Source organism: Diuraphis noxia, unplaced genomic scaffold (genome assembly GCF_037042655.1).
Source record: "Diuraphis noxia isolate RWA-SAM2 unplaced genomic scaffold, SU_Dnox_SAM2 contig0004, whole genome shotgun sequence".
NCBI classification, from domain to species: Eukaryota; Metazoa; Arthropoda; class Insecta; order Hemiptera; family Aphididae; genus Diuraphis; species Diuraphis noxia.
The window spans coordinates 57,327,115-57,344,602 of record NW_028301714.1 but is presented as its reverse complement, the minus strand read 5'-3'; the positions used below and the strand labels follow the sequence as shown (position 1 = coordinate 57,344,602).

The 17,488-nt window shown below is 26.4% G+C and overlaps 1 protein-coding gene across 3 annotated transcripts; it reads left to right on the top strand.

Annotated features, from left to right (window-relative positions):
• Positions 1–4,116: 4,116 nt before the first annotated feature.
• On the top strand, positions 4,117–16,214 carry mus101 (mutagen-sensitive 101). Of its 3 annotated transcripts, XM_089226786.1 has the most exons (26): positions 4,118–4,380; positions 4,457–4,611; positions 6,162–6,294; positions 6,356–6,463; positions 6,530–6,731; positions 6,825–7,046; positions 7,129–7,284; positions 7,379–7,470; positions 7,539–7,702; positions 8,275–8,407; positions 9,252–9,378; positions 9,477–9,575; positions 9,649–9,839; positions 10,004–10,167; positions 10,229–10,431; positions 10,520–10,922; positions 12,548–12,617; positions 12,680–12,751; positions 12,982–13,143; positions 13,202–13,242; positions 13,305–13,399; positions 15,008–15,099; positions 15,176–15,232; positions 15,311–15,511; positions 15,591–15,799; positions 15,864–16,214. In XM_089226786.1, exons 1-26 carry the CDS (start codon positions 4,279–4,281, stop codon positions 16,069–16,071), a joined length of 3,861 nt encoding a protein of 1,286 aa, XP_089082912.1. In that variant the 5' UTR covers positions 4,118–4,278; the 3' UTR covers positions 16,072–16,214. The 3 variants fall into 3 exon arrangements, with proteins under 3 accessions (XP_089082913.1, XP_089082912.1, XP_089082914.1); XM_089226787.1 differs by lacking the exon at positions 12,680–12,751 and having other exon boundaries at positions 4,117–4,380; XM_089226788.1 differs by lacking the exon at positions 4,457–4,611 and having other exon boundaries at positions 4,240–4,380.
• Positions 16,215–17,488: the final 1,274 nt, after the last annotated feature.

The following is a 17,488-nucleotide window of genomic DNA, read 5'->3' as shown; positions in this document are numbered from 1 at the left end:
TTTTTTTAGAAGCGCTCGCCACTTGTTTTCATTCGCAACTGACAGTACCTATATGTATACATCATACCAGTTGCCCTTTTTGCCCCCTACTGGCCATCATCATTATTTATGCGTACATATTATATTCACATGCATTATGATTATGAATATACGCGCGCGCGCTGGCGATTGTAAAATAAACGTGTTTGAGATACCTTGAAAACAATAAAAAAAAAATTTGACATTAATTACTAATTAGCGCCACCGCTGCAGCTACTAGGAGATTCACAAATACATATATGCGTGCGTTTTGTATCTATACCAATCGATATTGTTTCTGCATATATAATATAGGTATATATATGTGTTATATATTGTATAGGCACTATCTGTATTGATTTTTCGGCCATTAAAGTCAACATAAAAATCTCTAAACCTATATTTAAACAGCGTGATACTTCGTTTACAAAACGGGAAAAAAATTAAGAGCACTTATATTTTGCAGAGTATAATAATTTTGCAAAATATATGCATAATAATAATGTAGGTATAAACACAACATTTCTGAACTCTTTGAACGCTCCACGCGTTTTACTATAATAATAGATGTTCTCCCCATTTTTCAGTTCACAATGAGACAATTAAAGTTCACGTAGGTACCTGTAGCATCCTAAATCATACTATTATATAGTACACATTTCTATACAGGCGTTATACAGTAATAATACGTATATATAATACTAGGTAATGTATTATTATTTATTAGACAATATGCATTTTTCCCATGTATAATTTAAATTAAAGTAGGTGCATAAAATTTTTAATTAGGTACTGTATTATAATCCATATTAAGCTATAACCCTAGTTTTAATGCTAAGTGGTAAAAAAATGTCTGGATTAAGTACCTACTGCAGATGTAATTAAAAATAAACAGAAACAAATCGAACTTTTGTCTTTTGCATTATGACATTACATGCACAGAACGATTTAATTTTAAATCAGACAAATTTCATTCATTTTAACGTTTATCATACCTAGCTATAGATACTATAGACCACAAGAGCAATCTAATCCTGTCAGACTCACTTTCCTCAATCATGAGCCTCAAAAACTCCTTCAACACTACGATATAGCAAAAGTTTTTTTTTTATAATATAAATAAATTTACAATCTGTAATATAAATAAAACAATAAGTCAATATGAAATTTTTTTACTAGATTTGGAGGCTTGACTAAAGGGTGCGTCCATTGACACTACTTAAAACGGGGATTTTTTTTGTTGTTATTATTTAGCGAAAGCAAAACTTATACTGCAAAAAACTAGACTAGCATATCAAACAGGAATCAAAATTTCACTAATATGGATCTCGGGGCACAGTTGCAAGGTGTGTTACCCTGGCACCCAAGGTCAAAATTTCGACTTTAAAACTGTTTGGTATTATGTAACATTTTGTAACCGCAAAAAAAATGTTGTAACCATATCGGTGCCCCGGAAAACGTCGTTACAAGTTCCAGGTGCCAGGGTAACGTTACCCCAGCACCCCAAACATTAAATAATTAAAATTTCGACTTGAAAACTGTTTGGTATTATTATGTCATTTATTATCATAGGCGCCCGCAGTGAGGGCAAGCTGGGGCATTTGCCCCCCCTGGCTTTTTCAAAACATTTTTTTTAATTGAATGTTTTATGATAAATTACTATAATACTATACAACAAATTTAAAGTATAAAATAAGTTGTAATATAATAAAATATAATATATTTTGTATACGAATATAATAAAAAAGGTTATTATTTTAAAACACCTAGTAAAATGATAATATTTATCCTCAAATCCTAACATTGCCCCCTCCTAGAAAAATTCCTGCGGGCGCCTATGTTACATAATAAATTACATAATACCAAAAAGTTTTCAAGTCGAAATTTCGACCTTGGGGCGCCAAGGGTAACACACCTACAGTGACATAGAGGGCAATGAAAAGGCAGGTCAAGAAAACCGAACTAACAGTCCAACATATCCTCATAGAATGCCGTCAATACACAGATGTACTCATTCAGCTGAACATCCCAACCACTTTAGACGCAGCTCTCGGTCCAAATGCAGACTCCACACTACCACACTATCCAAATCTTGACTTTTTTAAGAAAATATGAATTGTACAATTTAATTTAAAATATCATATTTAAAATACTTAAAAAAAAAAAATGTAATCAATGTAACGTTTACGACTAATGGCCGTTGTCGCCGATGTCTTTTGATAAATAATAAAAAAAAAAAAAGATACTATAGAAAAAATGTAATATGACAACGTGATATTGTACCTCGCTATATGTTTAATGAGATTAAAAACAGACTACAAAAAATGAAAATTATTTATTTATTTTATACTTGTTAATTATTATTAGGTATCAGCTTCACCTATAAATATTGAGATAGTCATATTATATAAGTATCATGCACTCGTGTATACCTATATAAGAACTTTAAGTGTTTTAATATCAAAGTTTAAATTAAACTTGTTATGTTTTTATCGTGTTAAAAAAAATAATCGTGCTTATGGATCTTTATTATTTTCCAACTGCTGTTATTACTGTTAATAAAAAATAAATACTTTTTTGATAGTTATAGTACTTGTATTTTTGTTTTCAAAAATTTTTCCGTCATTATGATGTCGGGACATTAACCATTAAATATTTATTTGACTTTCCTACTAATCCCACCATCACATTAGAAAATATGAAAATATGTCTTGATCGCCTTCAAGTAAATAAGGTCAATTCAGATCCATTAACAAATGAAGAAATTATTGAACAAGACGTATTCAAAAATGCATATTATATACTAAGAAATCTAAATGAAGTACATTTTATAATATACCTATAATATAATATATTTATATATTTTATAATACAGAGTGTCCCACAGAGATCTGACAAATGAAATAACTTTTGTTCTAATCAATATTTTAAAAACATTTCTTTTAAATATAATTCATAGACACTTGCGCTACATTTTTAGAATACATTTTTTATTTTTTATTTTTTAATACAGAAAATAAAAAACTTAAAAATTTATAAATTCTATATTATTTGAAGTTAAAATGTTTCTAACATAAACTAGATCGTAATTTACTTAACGAAAATATTTATATTTAAAATTTTTTTAAAAATCAGCCATTTGACTTAAATAAGTGTTTTTACCATATAAATTTTTCTAAAAGTCAGATTTACAAATTGGCTATATTGAATATTTCGAAAAAAAATTTTATCAATTTTTAAGTTTTTTATTTTCAGTATTAAAAAATAAAAAATGTATTCTAAAAATTCAGCGCAAGTGTCTATGGATTATATTTAAAAGAAATTTTTAAAAAATATTGATTAGAACAAAAGTTATTTCATTTGTCAGAATGTCAGATCTCTTTGGGACACCCTGTATACCTATTTAAAATTGTTTAAACAAATTTAGATTTTGTTAAAAATTGTCCAGCGAATATAGGTTACCTATTGATTTTGAAAGGGATATTAGTTTGGTCAAATTTGGTCAGATTGGGTCAAACTAGTGAAGATTTAAAAACACTGAAAGAAATCAAAATTTTTTAATAACCTTTTTGGGTTTTGCATAAATTCAGGCTGTGTGTGAATAGACGCATAGAAGATAGAATATGTTGCAAAATAGTTTATTATTCAAAAATACATAGGCTTTGGCGCTATAAATATCATAACATGCAAAATGCGGATTGAGTAAATATTGGGAATTGTTCAACTTGCATCATAATGTATATACCTAATTCACAGGTGTATAATTCAGTAGAAGATACCTATCAGAAACATTACCAATAGTACCACTTTGAAGGCAGTCAATAAAGCGGGATGTTTAATAAAAACTAACACGGGCATAATATGGTGCCATGGTGGTATTAGTTATTTTATAAGTGTTTCACAAAATTTTAATGAATTTAAAAAAATACTTTAACCGTTCTTTTTTACTGTTCAGCGGTAATGGTGTGGTTACCATGGTGAGGATTCTTAACCATAGATTAACTTTTCGAAATAATCAGAAACGTTATCACACAATGTTATGAATGTATATAGTATCATGATAAAAGAAGTTAATCTTGTATTCTTGCTCCCGCTAAATGTTATTTGTTCAATTTGACCAATTTGTTGACTGTTGTTTGTTTGAAAAATTTAAAATTATTAAATATTTTAGTATTTTACCTCTTAACTTTAAACATTGTTTAACCATGGGGGTATTTATTTAGTATTTAATGTTATTGTATTCTTTAAAATCCTTTAATTATGTGGTCATCAAAAAAAAATACCATTCAAGTGTTTTTTGTCCTTACAGAAGACAGGACAGATATTGAAAATATGTCTGAAACTATGCAACTCGCATTACAAGTAAGTGGTGACGTATAGTGTTTTTGTGGTTCACAAATCAATAAAATAAAATATGTATTTTATATTTATATTATAGGATTGCGTTAATCATGAACTTACCACTAATGTGATCAGTGAATCAGATGTTTGTAAAATAAAATCATTAAAAAAAAGTCAAGTTTTTGTTTACGACAATTTTGAAGGACCTGCTTTTCAACATATTTTAATGGCTGCAAAACAAAATAAAGCTGTGTTAGTACAATGTTCTGATTAACTAATTATTTATTTCATATTTCGAATCAACCAATAATTATTTACAATATATTAAACATTTAAACCTAGGCTGATTTGTTGTACTAGAAAAATTAATTGTTAGTTGTTAGTCCATCCATATTTTAATTTTATATACTAACATTTTGTTAATTTAAAACAGCTTTTTTTTTTTTAATATTAGTCTATATAAAATAATGCTTATAAATACATAAGACATAATTACTATTGTTATCTGTTAACTAAACTATTAACTAACATTCATACATACATAATATAATCATACAACCAGACTGGTTAACGTACGTCTAATTTCTGTATTTTTTTTAAATATACTGTTGATTCTTTTAATGTACACCTAAGTAAGAATCACTTGATGTATAATTGAATGTCACATATTATCATATACTGTTATACAGTTCTTCAATGGGCGTCCATGTACCTATTGTAGTTGAGCTTGCCAGTTTAAATCGGAACTAAAAATAATAATTTTAAATTTTAAAATTAACGTCATATATTATTATTACCTATGCCATATTATACATTTTAAACATTGCATTTTCAGTTAATTTTGTTCATAAAATTCTTTCATACTACCTCTAATTGACAATTTATACTATTTTCATATTTTTAACTGAATTAAAATTAAAATTTAAAATAATACCTATTACGCACACTGATATTTTACGAAAAAGAATTTTATCTTTTTTTTAAACATAATGAAAATTATCCAACAGTTATAACGAAATGAAGTACATATTAATATTTATTTTTGGTATATCAAATATTTCCTAATTGTTATATTTTATATTCAAACTAAAGTAAATCCTGCCAGTGGCACAACCAGTAATCCCTAGGCCTGGACCCACTAATTTTAGCTGTAGTTGTATTTGTGTATTCATAACAAGTGATAAATTATGTTTGTTATTAATGCAGATTAAAATAATAATATTTATTATTAAGAGAACATATTATACACTATACACGCATTTGTTGTCTTTTCCTAAAAAATTTAAAACATGGCAAAAACTGTTTTGCACGGGAAAGAACCGAGATGGATATAGGACATACTAAGAAACGAATATTCTATAAAGTTTGAAAAAATACAAAAATAATAATTTTGAAACGACAAAACTTTTTTCCTGTAAATGATATCATAAAATAAAAACGATATTTCACAGATAATGTTCTAAACTATATTTTATATAAATTTCGAATCTTAGCCATCTCTTCACCATAAGTGGTTCCCCCCCGCACAAAAATGGTTTCGCTATGTTGTGCATTTGTTAGATGAAGAAACCACATGTGAGTGTAATATCCTTTTAAAGACCATCCTTTACAGAAAATTTTTGGTTGCACTGTTGAACCCTAATTTAAATATCACTAACTAAAGTTCTGTTATTTTGCATTATCTTAGAAATGAGAATACAATAGATTATTATTGTTCATAGGTAAACATTATATCTTAAGCATAATGAGGACTTTCATTATTTTAATATTATTTTTAATTTGATTATTATTATTTTTTCCAGAATTGTTAGTCCAATATGTTTAAGAACATGTTTCATAGAAGCAATTTCCATACCAGAAAATAATTCACCAGTATATACAATGGCAATGCGTAATATTGTACTAAGTATTTCGAATCTTAGTCCTACAGAAAAAGTAAATCAGAGTTTACCACACATTTTATTTTTATTAAGCTATTAATTATTATAATGTTTAGGAAAGAGTAAAAGAAAAAGTTGAATACATGGGTGGAATTTTTTCTCATAACTTACGAGATAGTACTACTCATTTAATGGTTGGAAAAGCAGGATCTCAAAAACATATTGTAAGTGAACTTTTATATAAGATTTAATTTATTAATATTAATTTAAAATTGAATAATTTTATTTAGAAAGCTATTGAAAATGGAATAAATGTTATGACTGAAGAGTGGGTAGATGCTGTTTGGAAGGAAAGCCTCATATGTAATATAGTTGCTACTGATTCTATATTTGATAAATACAAGTGTCCTCCATTCTATAAACTGGAAATAACTACTTCTGGGCTAGAAGGAAAAGATAGAGAAAAAATTATCTCTCTAATTGATGCAAATGGTAAAAAATTATACAAGAAAATTCTTCAAGTTATTAAATTTTCCACTGTTATAAATTTATCCTTTATTCATAGATTGTGTTTTTACTATTTAGGTGGCAAATATACCCCCCAAATGAAGAAAGATGAAACTAACATATTGATCTTAATGAAACCTACAGGCCAAAAGTTTACTTATGCACAACAATGGGGTTTATTTTGTTTAAAACCATCTTGGATTTATGACAGTGTTGAAAAAGGTTACATAGTTGAAACTCGTGACTATATTGTCAAAAATAGTATGCTAAGTTCCACACCTGCTTCATCAAATGTTAAACGTATGACCTAAAATGAGTATAATCATTGATTATAATTATATTTTATTATCATGTACCCTACTTTAATTTATTTATTTTTTAGCCAATTTTTCTCAAAATGACATAAGCGAAATTGTTCCTGAACCCAAATCAACAATTGAAGAAACAATAAATAACTGTGATATGTTAAAGCGTCAAAAAATAAATAATCATATATCACAAGAAAATTGTACTACTCCAAAAAAAAATAATGGGCAATGTAAGTATACTTTATTATCCTATCATTATTTACTAGTAAATTGGTACATTATATTGTCAATTTTATAAAATTAAAAATTATACATGCATTGTAGATCACTCAAAAAAAATAAATTATAAAGATATTTTAAATGATTTAAGTTTGCCAGAAGTAAAGAAAGCTGGTACAATTTTGGATGGTTGTAAAGTAAGTTTTAATTTTAACAATGCTTTTTAAACATATTATACTTAATTGTATAAATTCATTTTTTGCAGATTTATTTTAGTGGATTTAGTTTAAGCGAAGAAGAAAAATTAAAACGAATAGTAATTTCTACGGGTGGAATTCGATACACCGAGCTAAATGAGTCTATAACGCATATTTTAGTCGGTGAATTTTCTGCATCACTTGCAAAATTATTACACTCTATTCAAGAAAAGTAAATGCTACTTCCATAGTTTAATTTAGTTATCAATTGTTATTAAAAGAATACTGCAACATCTACATTATTATTAGTTTAAACATTTTTCAGGAGGGTAAGAATTATTCTGGTCATCATCCCTTGTTATAAAAAACTAATTTTTCATCACAACAGAATAAAAACTAGGATTGTGCCATACATTTTTATTTTTTTCATGTCACAAAAACAAAGTATCTTACTGTTTTAAAATATGTTATTTTTCCAGTTTTTCATCTTAAAGAACCTTTTAATTAAATAAATATCATGAAAAGTATAAAACAACATTGCATAGTCAAAGTTTTTATAATTTTATGATAAAAGTCCAATAAACATAGTCTTCTCAGATATTTTTTGCACAAATTTATTGTTCTATAAAATGTTATCATGTAATAAATAACTGTAGTACTGGGGTGAACCAATCATCAATTACCTACTTGCTCTTATGATTGATTTTATGAAACCTCTTAAAAATGTGGTGTCCTCTTAAAAACAAGATAAAAACCTTTATTTTTTTTATTGTAAATAATTATAATTAACACATTATATTTTAGGCCTCATGTTGTGAATCTTAATTGGTTACTTGAAAGTATTAATTTGAAATGCACTGCTCCAGAAGAACAGTTTCTAGCTATGGATTCATCTCATTCATTTACACCAGAATCTCCATCTCCTCTTAGCAAAAAGGTATTATTTTATTTAACACATGCTTACAATATTTTTAATTTCGGTGATAGCAGCTAGTAGACAAATTACATGTTACATAGAAAAAAAAAAATACAAATATAATTTCACTATAACTGCAGTCATTATGTTTGGTTCTATTTTCAAAATAATTTATATTCTATAATAATTCAAAATCTTTTCCTAATAATATCATTTATTATATAATATGTTTAAAATATTTAGTAATTGTCAATAATGCTTTTATGTAATCTTGAGCTTTGTGGGGTTTTTATATGCACTTAATTAACATTTCCAATGCACATTTTATAATTTTTAAATTTGATACATTAAGAGGATGTCAACACACAGTTTGTTTCTTCTCTTTAGTCCACACTCAACTTAGATAAAATATATTCAGGCAAAATCAATTTTTTTGTTTTGATTAATCTGGGTCTAATCAAGTTACAAAATGTTTAGAAAATAATATTTACTATAGATATATATCTAAATAAGGTCTTTAAATTATTTATTAAGTGATTTTGCTCTTTTATTTCTCAAAGATCATCCAAAACAATTTTACATGACTGCGTTTTATTGTTACTTGTATTTCTGGAAGAAGAAAACAAATATTTTATTGACATCCTATTAAATTTCACAAACAAATCAATCTTTAATGAAATAACTATTATTTACTAGTCATTTTATTTGCTTAAAATTAATATTATAAAATATAATTTATATAAAGTGAATAAATTCTTGCATTCAATCAAAAGTATGCTAAATTGTGTAAGGAACTTCATCTTTATTTAGCTAGTTTTATAATATTGTTGCAAATTGTATACAATTTTAATAGTTGATTTTTTAGGGATTATATATGATGGAAAATTCTACACTCTCTCAACCAAGAGTAGTAGATAAACCTATACTAAAAACTTCAACTGTAACCAGTAATCCTCCATTGGACAATTTTATTGATCAATACTTGAATGTTGGTTAGTACCATATACTATAATTTTTAGTTTGTATACTAAAATGTTGAATATATTAATTTATATGTATTTAATATTAAACATTGTATTGCAATTTTCAGAAAACGCCAATTTTAATGATACTCTTAGTGAAAAATCTTCTTGTACAACACAAGATACTATGTCCACTCAAGATAGTAAACTAGACTCTGTATTAGAAGGTTTTTATAATTATTATTACTATTATTCACTTCTAACTATAGTATAAAATAATGTACTTTAATTTTCTTATAGGGTTAACTATCCTTCTACATGATTTGGACGCTCATCAATTGCCATCTATAAAAAGTAAAATAATATCAATGGGTGGTGTTGCAGTTAATACACGTAGTTATCGGGGAAAAATTAATTATGTTGTTGTTCCTATTGTGTTCAATGAAAAATCTTTAAATATTAAAGCCACCATGGTTAGCTGTCTCTGGATAGTAAGTACATCATTATTCATTAAGTTTTATACAAAAAACATTTTTTGGTCTAAACACTATATTCTTAACCTGGGTGTATACAGTCACAATACAGTCACAATTTAATCTACCTATAAATATTAAACTTTTCTAAAACTATAATTAATTATTATTGTTATTATTAGGAAGACTGTTATAATAATGTTGAACAAATTCCTGTAGAATATTATCATAAACCAGTAATTTTTAGTGGTTCTATGCCTCTAAAAAACTGTGTGATAAGCATCACCAATTATACAGGGTCTGAACGATATTTCTTAAAAGAAGTTTCACTACTACTTGGAGCAAAGTAAGATCATTATAATTCATTTATAATCATTAATTAATTTCAACTCATAATCATTTTTTAGTTTTCAAGATGCATTGTCAAGAAAATCAAAACCAGAAGACAACATTATGAAGACAACTCATCTTATTTGTTCTACACCAGAAGGACCCAAATATGAAGCCTCTGTTAAATGGGGTGTACCAGTTGTATCTAAAGAATGGCTACTTAAATGTGTTACATGCAAACGTCGTTTACCAGAAGATAAATTTCCAATTGTTTTCAATGGTAAATACAAAGTAGATTAATTTAATTGTTCAAATTTTAATATAGCATCAAAAATATTAATTAGTTATAATGATTAAATTTCCATCAGCAAATAAATCTTCATTAATGGATTCTACAGTTGCTTCAATTTCTGAAGTAAAAAATGAAATTCATAATAATAGCTCTACATCGTTTACTCAAAAATTAACAATACTCGCAATGCAAGAAAATGATGTTGATTCCGAATTAGCAGTACCTCTTAAAGACACTGAGGATGATATTGAACCACCACTAAAAAAAAAATGTTCATTAGAAATAATGATTCCTACCTCTCAAGTTTTAAGTTCACCTTCCAACAAATGTAAGCCAGCAATAGCTCGTTTGAAATCAAGCTGTTCTACGCCTGTTGCTTCAAATAGTTTCATCGAAAATTTAAAAACCCCAGAAACTCCATATGGGCAAATATTTTATAACGATCCTGTTACACCAGATACAAAAAAGAAATGGAAAAAGTAAGTTCATAACCATTAAGCTATACAAAATTATTAAATTTTTATAATTAAATTGATTGTTGTTCATAGTTTTATCTAAATGTATAAAATATGTTTTAAATTATCTTTTCATTATTAATTCTAACTATCTACATGATTAAATTAACAAATTTCAAAATTACCAACTTATTTTTACATCTAGGTATTTATTGTAAAATTAAATAATAATAATTGATGATTGTGAAGAGGACATCCATATGAATTATTTGTAAAAACCATTCTGCACGGATAAAAACCCTTCAATAGTCTTAACAAAGACCAAATTTGTATACCGTAATTATGTTTGAGACAATATTCAGTGTTTCATAAATAAAAAATTTTTTTTTTTGATATCTTCAAAGTAAAAAGTTATTCAAGTATAAAATTAAAAAAACAGATTTTAAGACAATTATTACTTTTAGATTATGAACAATGAATGTGTTATTTTCAAATTTGATTTATAAATAATATTAAGAGGATGTTAGCTATTTGTTTTCTCTCTCTGGCCCATGCACTACATATATAAAACTCATTTATGCAAAATCGGTTTTTCTATGTTTTTAAGTAATCTTAGAGTAAAATCTTAAAATCACCAGTTACAAAAAAGATAGAGAATAATATTTTTGAAATTAAAACCAAGTCTGTTCTTGTTTATATAAAATGTAAATACTGTATTTTTAAAATTGTTTACCTTAAACTCCTTGTATGCCAATCACCATAGACGCCAAGGGTTATTTATTTAAATAAAAATAAATATATATAGGTATGTATTTTTGAAGGAATAATACATCGATATAATATTTTATTGTTATTTTATTTTGTATTCGACTTAAAAATAAATAAAAAAATTTTGTAAATTTAAATGATGTATAAGTTGTTTTGAGACAATAATTAGACAAATTAATATGTCATTCCCTCTAAAATATTATTCTTTATATTTTTTGATTCTGTGTAAATGCATTTTGTCTATATTGAGCGTGGGTAAGAGAAAGAAAAGAAATTGTGCACTGACATCCTCTCAAATAACATTTCAACATAAATCTCTCATATAATGTGTGTTAATCAGTATCATATCTAAAGATATAACTCGCCCAGTTTAATAGTAAATATTTTTATATTAGATTTGCCGCCATAACAAACTAATATTCAAACACAATTCTATTTGTTGAGTATTATATTGCTAATCACGTCTTTTTATATTGGGTCCACTAATAACAGCTTTAATTTTTAAGAATACACTGGCTGAGTTCAATTGCTTATTTCAAAATTTAATAAGATTTCTTGAAATTATCACTGATCTATTTATAAATATTACTTTTGGTCTTTTATTATTCTTGACATACAAATAACACATATTTTACATTATATAATAATTAATGATCTGTTTATATTATAATTATAATTTATTTAATGCCATATAATACTCTATTAAGTTCTTATTTAGAAAACCTCATAGTTTGAACTTGACATTCTATACTTTTATACTAATTGCTTTGAATAAATATAAAATATTTATTGTGAAATTTTACTGGTTAAGCCATGTTAAAAATGTATGCATTAATAATTATTAGTTATTTGTACAAATTATATATTTTGATTTTTTTTAGATGGATAGATACTTTACCAGATGGTCCCGATGAACCATCACAGTCCAAGTCGAAAAACCGAAATAGCACTGTGAGTTTTTTTTCTAAGAATTTTTGTTGCTTTTATTTAAAATATTATACGTTTTCCTTTAGCCACTGACTGAGCTTAAGCGTCAAATATGGAATAAATCTTTACACCTACATGCTAATACTAATCAACAAGAAGTAAATATTCATGATATAATTTGTTTAATAATCTAATTGAGTTATTTATTTTAATTAAAATCATTAATATTTTAATAGTATAATAGTTTAATTGTTTTTAATAAAGTATTAAAACATTTGCATAAAATTCCAGATATTCTTAGAACTGTAAGGTTTCAAATCCCAGTTTAAATTGTATTATTAATATGTAATTTATTTAAAAACGATTTTATAATCATTTTTATATTTAGGAAACAAATGACATAGGTTCAACAAATGCTAATTCAAATGATGCATTGAAAAGCTTAAGTTTGTCATACCATTCTCCAGGTGTGTCCAATAGCAGTTTTCATAACAAATCGCAAATATCAAAAGTTCAAAATAATAAATCTAATACTGTATCGCCAAATATTGTGAGAAAATAAAATTTATTCTTAATATAACAATAATTTAATAATTAATAATTTTTAGGACACTAAGCAGCAATCTTTAGATAAACAAGAATTTAGGAGGTTTGTTTTTCATTTTTAACTATAACATGTTTTTATTTTAAAGTATTTTATGATTATTTTAGAACTATTGAACAACTCCAACAAGATTTATGTGTATCAAGAGAACCAGAAATTCCTCTTTCCCGAACAGAGTCTGAAAGTCAAGATGATTATGCAAGTAAGTAATTAGTTTGAAGTTTCTATACGGTTATTATAGTTTAAAATATTATCATCATTATTAGTTCTTTTAATGTTTTAAGAACTTATTTATATTAATAGATATCTAATTATAAATCTTGTCATTGGTATTTTATTATGTTTTCTTAATAATTATAATTATTATTATTATTAAATAAAAAAAAATTAATTATCAACACTTTATAAACTAGACTAGGTTTATACTAAAATGTTTCTGTTTGTAACCTTAACTACAATATGTTTTTATACTCGAGTATTTTCTATTTGTCTTAAAACAAGTTGTTTCCCAACGGTTTTCCCTCGTGTTTATAAAGTTCACAAATAACCCTTATGTGACATAAGCTGTGATGCACTCATCATCACACAATACGTAGTAGTCTTATCTAACTTCCTAGGCTACACCCTTATTGATTTATGCTTATGCCCCTATGCATAATTAACAGTTTATTAAGCCAAATTATCGCCGATAATTTTAATTTGTGTATTTCGGTCTTTACCAATAAGTCAGTCACACAATCAGAAGCGGAATTTGCCTATTTTTTCTCTAAAATTGCATTTACAATTATCCTCTTTTCTGCTCTTGTCTCTTGTTTTATGGCAAATTTCTGGGCTATCCTAAAAAAGCCTTTACCTAAATTATTTCTCTCCCCCCTGGAGTTTCCTTATTTTTTCTGATTCTAAAGCCAGTTTTTTAGCAATCATAAACAATAATTGTCAAGACATTATAATGTCTTGGTTAAAATCTTATAAATATTTTAAAAAAAACAATCATTTTATCTTGTGATTGTGCGTTCGATCTTCATCTGGTTTCTTTTTGATATGTCCCTATCTTTGCTATGTTGAGTGCATTGTCTTGTTCCCCATGACCTTTATGAATTCAGTTTAAACAGTTTTAAATTGATCTTTTGTTTTGAGGAAGATTGTGATTAGGAGTTTTACTCATGGAATCCTTGAAAAGAGATAAAAAAAATGTACTGGGTCTGAGGTGGTTTTAAAGATTTAAGTTTGCGTGAGACATAGCTGAGTTTAGACAAATTTTGGTTCAGTAGAGTTTTTGAAATTAGTCTATTTAAGCGATGCTTTTCTGCATCATAATTTGTAGAGAAGTAATTTTACTGAAGACTGGTAACTACTTGATAAGAGTAGATTTCATTATTACTTAGATGATGCGCTTCATTTGGTTTACACAAATACCTTTTTGACTTGAGCACAATTTAACCGAACTAAAGCACAATATTTGGCAATGAGTTATGCCAAAGCAATAGTAAAAGTTGTAATTATTGTTTTTATATTGTGAATTTTTGACCTATATTGCTACAACTAACAGAACCAATCTTTGCAACAACATTTTAAAGTGAGAGTGGCTCATATTATATACTTAATGCAATGTTCATACTTTTGTATTATTGTCTATTAATGATATTAATAAATGTAATAATAAATAATAATAGTTATTATTATAATAAATAAAACATATTATACTGATATACTCTTAAAAATTTAAGAGTCTGGTATAGTTTTCATTTACTTTAATACTAATAGTTTCACTTACTTATCTTCTTTAACAATAAAACGTATATTTGTATAGAAAACTCTCTGTTCAAAGAACGAGTTGTAGAATCATCACAACAATGTTCAGTTGGATGGGAAGATCCTACTGAACAACAAGAAAAAGCCCGGGTAAGTTAATTAATAATTATTATACTTGCATCAAAATATCAAATCATCAATGTATAATATGTTTCATACATTTCAGTTAAAAAGACTGTCGGAGTGCAATAAAAAGTTTATATTAACCAGTGTGAATACCAGTGTAACTAAATATTTTACTTAATGATTAATATTTTTAATTTTATTTGAAAAACTCTAAAATGTTGATTTGTTTCAATAGGATCGACAAAAGTATGAAAATGCTATTGAAAAACTTGGTGCTCAAGTATTACGAAGTGCTATATTTTGTGAAGATGTTACTCACGTTCTTATGCACCAGCCAAGTAGAAGTGAAAAATATTTGTGTTCTCTTGCTTCTGGAAAATGGATATTACATCCAAGCTATATTGATGATTGTTTAGAGGAAAATTGTTTTTTGCCAGTAAGTAAAATTTAATATATAACTTTATTGTTCTAAATAATTGAATATATTTTTTATTGAAATTTGTTTGTTTTTGTAGGAAGATAAATATGAATGGGGAAATCCTTTATCCGATTTATCTTTATCAACACCATTGCATGGAGCAGGTTATCGATGGCGTTCTAAAATTTGTTCTGGTAAAGCTGCTGCATTTAGTGGTATGAGAGCTGTATTAATGACTTCTGAAAATAGATACCAAGCTTTGACACGTCTTATACGAGCAGGTGGTGGAGTGATACTGGATAAAAAGTAAATATAACTATTAACTTATAGTTAAATTTTTGGTTTGATCTTAACTTTTATTTTTATTTAGAGAACTTTTGCAATCTACTCATTGTATCGTCGACCAAGGGTATGGTAATATTCCTGTTCCTTTAAATGAAATTGCTGTCAAGGGTATATTACTATTACCAGCTCCGTTTCTGGCTGATTTTCTTATTAAAGATCCAGCACCTGATCCTTTAAAATATCTAATACCTGAGTACCAAGCTTTCTATAATAGATTAGCACCCAATACGTGACATTATAATGTGAACATTAAATATATTGTACTGTTGTAATTTTTTTATCTATATCAGACATGCATTGGGTATTATATTTTTTTTAATACTATCATTTTTAATTTTTAATCTAATATGAATTATATGTTGTATACTTCCATGTATTGATGCTTTGTACTTTTTGATATACTAAACTATTTCAAATCAATTGATATACATGATACATACATAATGTAAATATTTTGAGGTGGTTAAAATATTCTTAAAATATCCATATACAATTATTCGATGAAGATGATTGAATAAATATTTTTTTTAAAGTTACATTAATAGGTAAGTACTTACAGTTTAGAAACTTATAATATTTAAATATTGTAAAAGTTAAGCAATTATTAAAAATTCAACTACCTATTAAAGAATAATAATTTATTATTTAATGAAAATTAAAAACCGATTCATTTATTTAATGCCAAAAATAAGCATTGAATAAAATGTAATTATACTATACTTTCAAACAATAATATTTTGTTACATTGTTGGTATTATTACCAAAGAAATGTAACATAAAATTAAAATTGTATTGATTGTAAGAATTATCAAAGTTATCTTATTTTACGGTATTAGATACTTAAATAACTTCCATTGTTAAATTGTCAAGATCATATTTTCAGTTATTGTAAATATCTGTGGTATTTTTTTTTTTTAATGTTAGATTTTTTTTCTGCTCCCCATATTTATTTTGGACATCATAAGTTCAAATAGGCTTCAGGAGAGTTTTGTAAAGCAACAATTTATTTTTATGTTGAGTTTGGAATGTACCTAGGAGTGGATATAGGGACTTTTGTCTTAGGTTTTAGAGGAGACATTTTTATTTTATATGCTCTACCTATCTCAATGGGGCGATATTGCCCCCCCCCCCCAGTAAGCGGTAAAGGAGTTCTGAGTGGCGTTGAGCTCGTTTTGGGCGATAAGGGAGCAATATCGTTTTTATGACCGATATATTTGCAAAATTCAATGTCATCAAATATCAATTTGCAACTTCAAGACGACAAGCTCAATCTCATAACAGCTAAATCTATTATTTCTACATTCCAAAAAAACTAACTTTATGGAAGCAGAATTTAGGCTGCGACAAGTTTAGCCAGTTTCCAGTCCTGTTCTGTGTTTTAACATTTAACTAAATTGTATTTTTTAATAAATTATACATTTCAAGCTTATATTGGGGTAATTTAATAACTTTTCCTATTTTTATATGAATCGTGTAAACATCACTTTTTGGTGAACTTGGTCTAAATACCAACTGAAATTGCTGCTTTTGTGACAATGTATTTACAATATTTTTCCTAGAGGTAATTCTTCACATACCAATAATATAATTTTAAAATGTTTAGTAAATATTAATATGTTTTTAAAACAACATGTAATAATTGCTATAAAA

Coding starts and splice junctions, on each gene's coding strand:
- mus101 (XM_089226786.1), top strand. CDS start 4,279: ATGTGGTCATCAAAAAAAAATACCATTCAAGTGTTTTTTGTCCTTACA. Junction 15,512..15,590: donor AGGAAAATTGTTTTTTGCCA/GTAAGTAAAATT, acceptor TTGTTTTTGTAG/GAAGATAAATATGAATGGGG. Junction 15,800..15,863: donor GGAGTGATACTGGATAAAAA/GTAAATATAACT, acceptor ATTTTTATTTAG/AGAACTTTTGCAATCTACTC.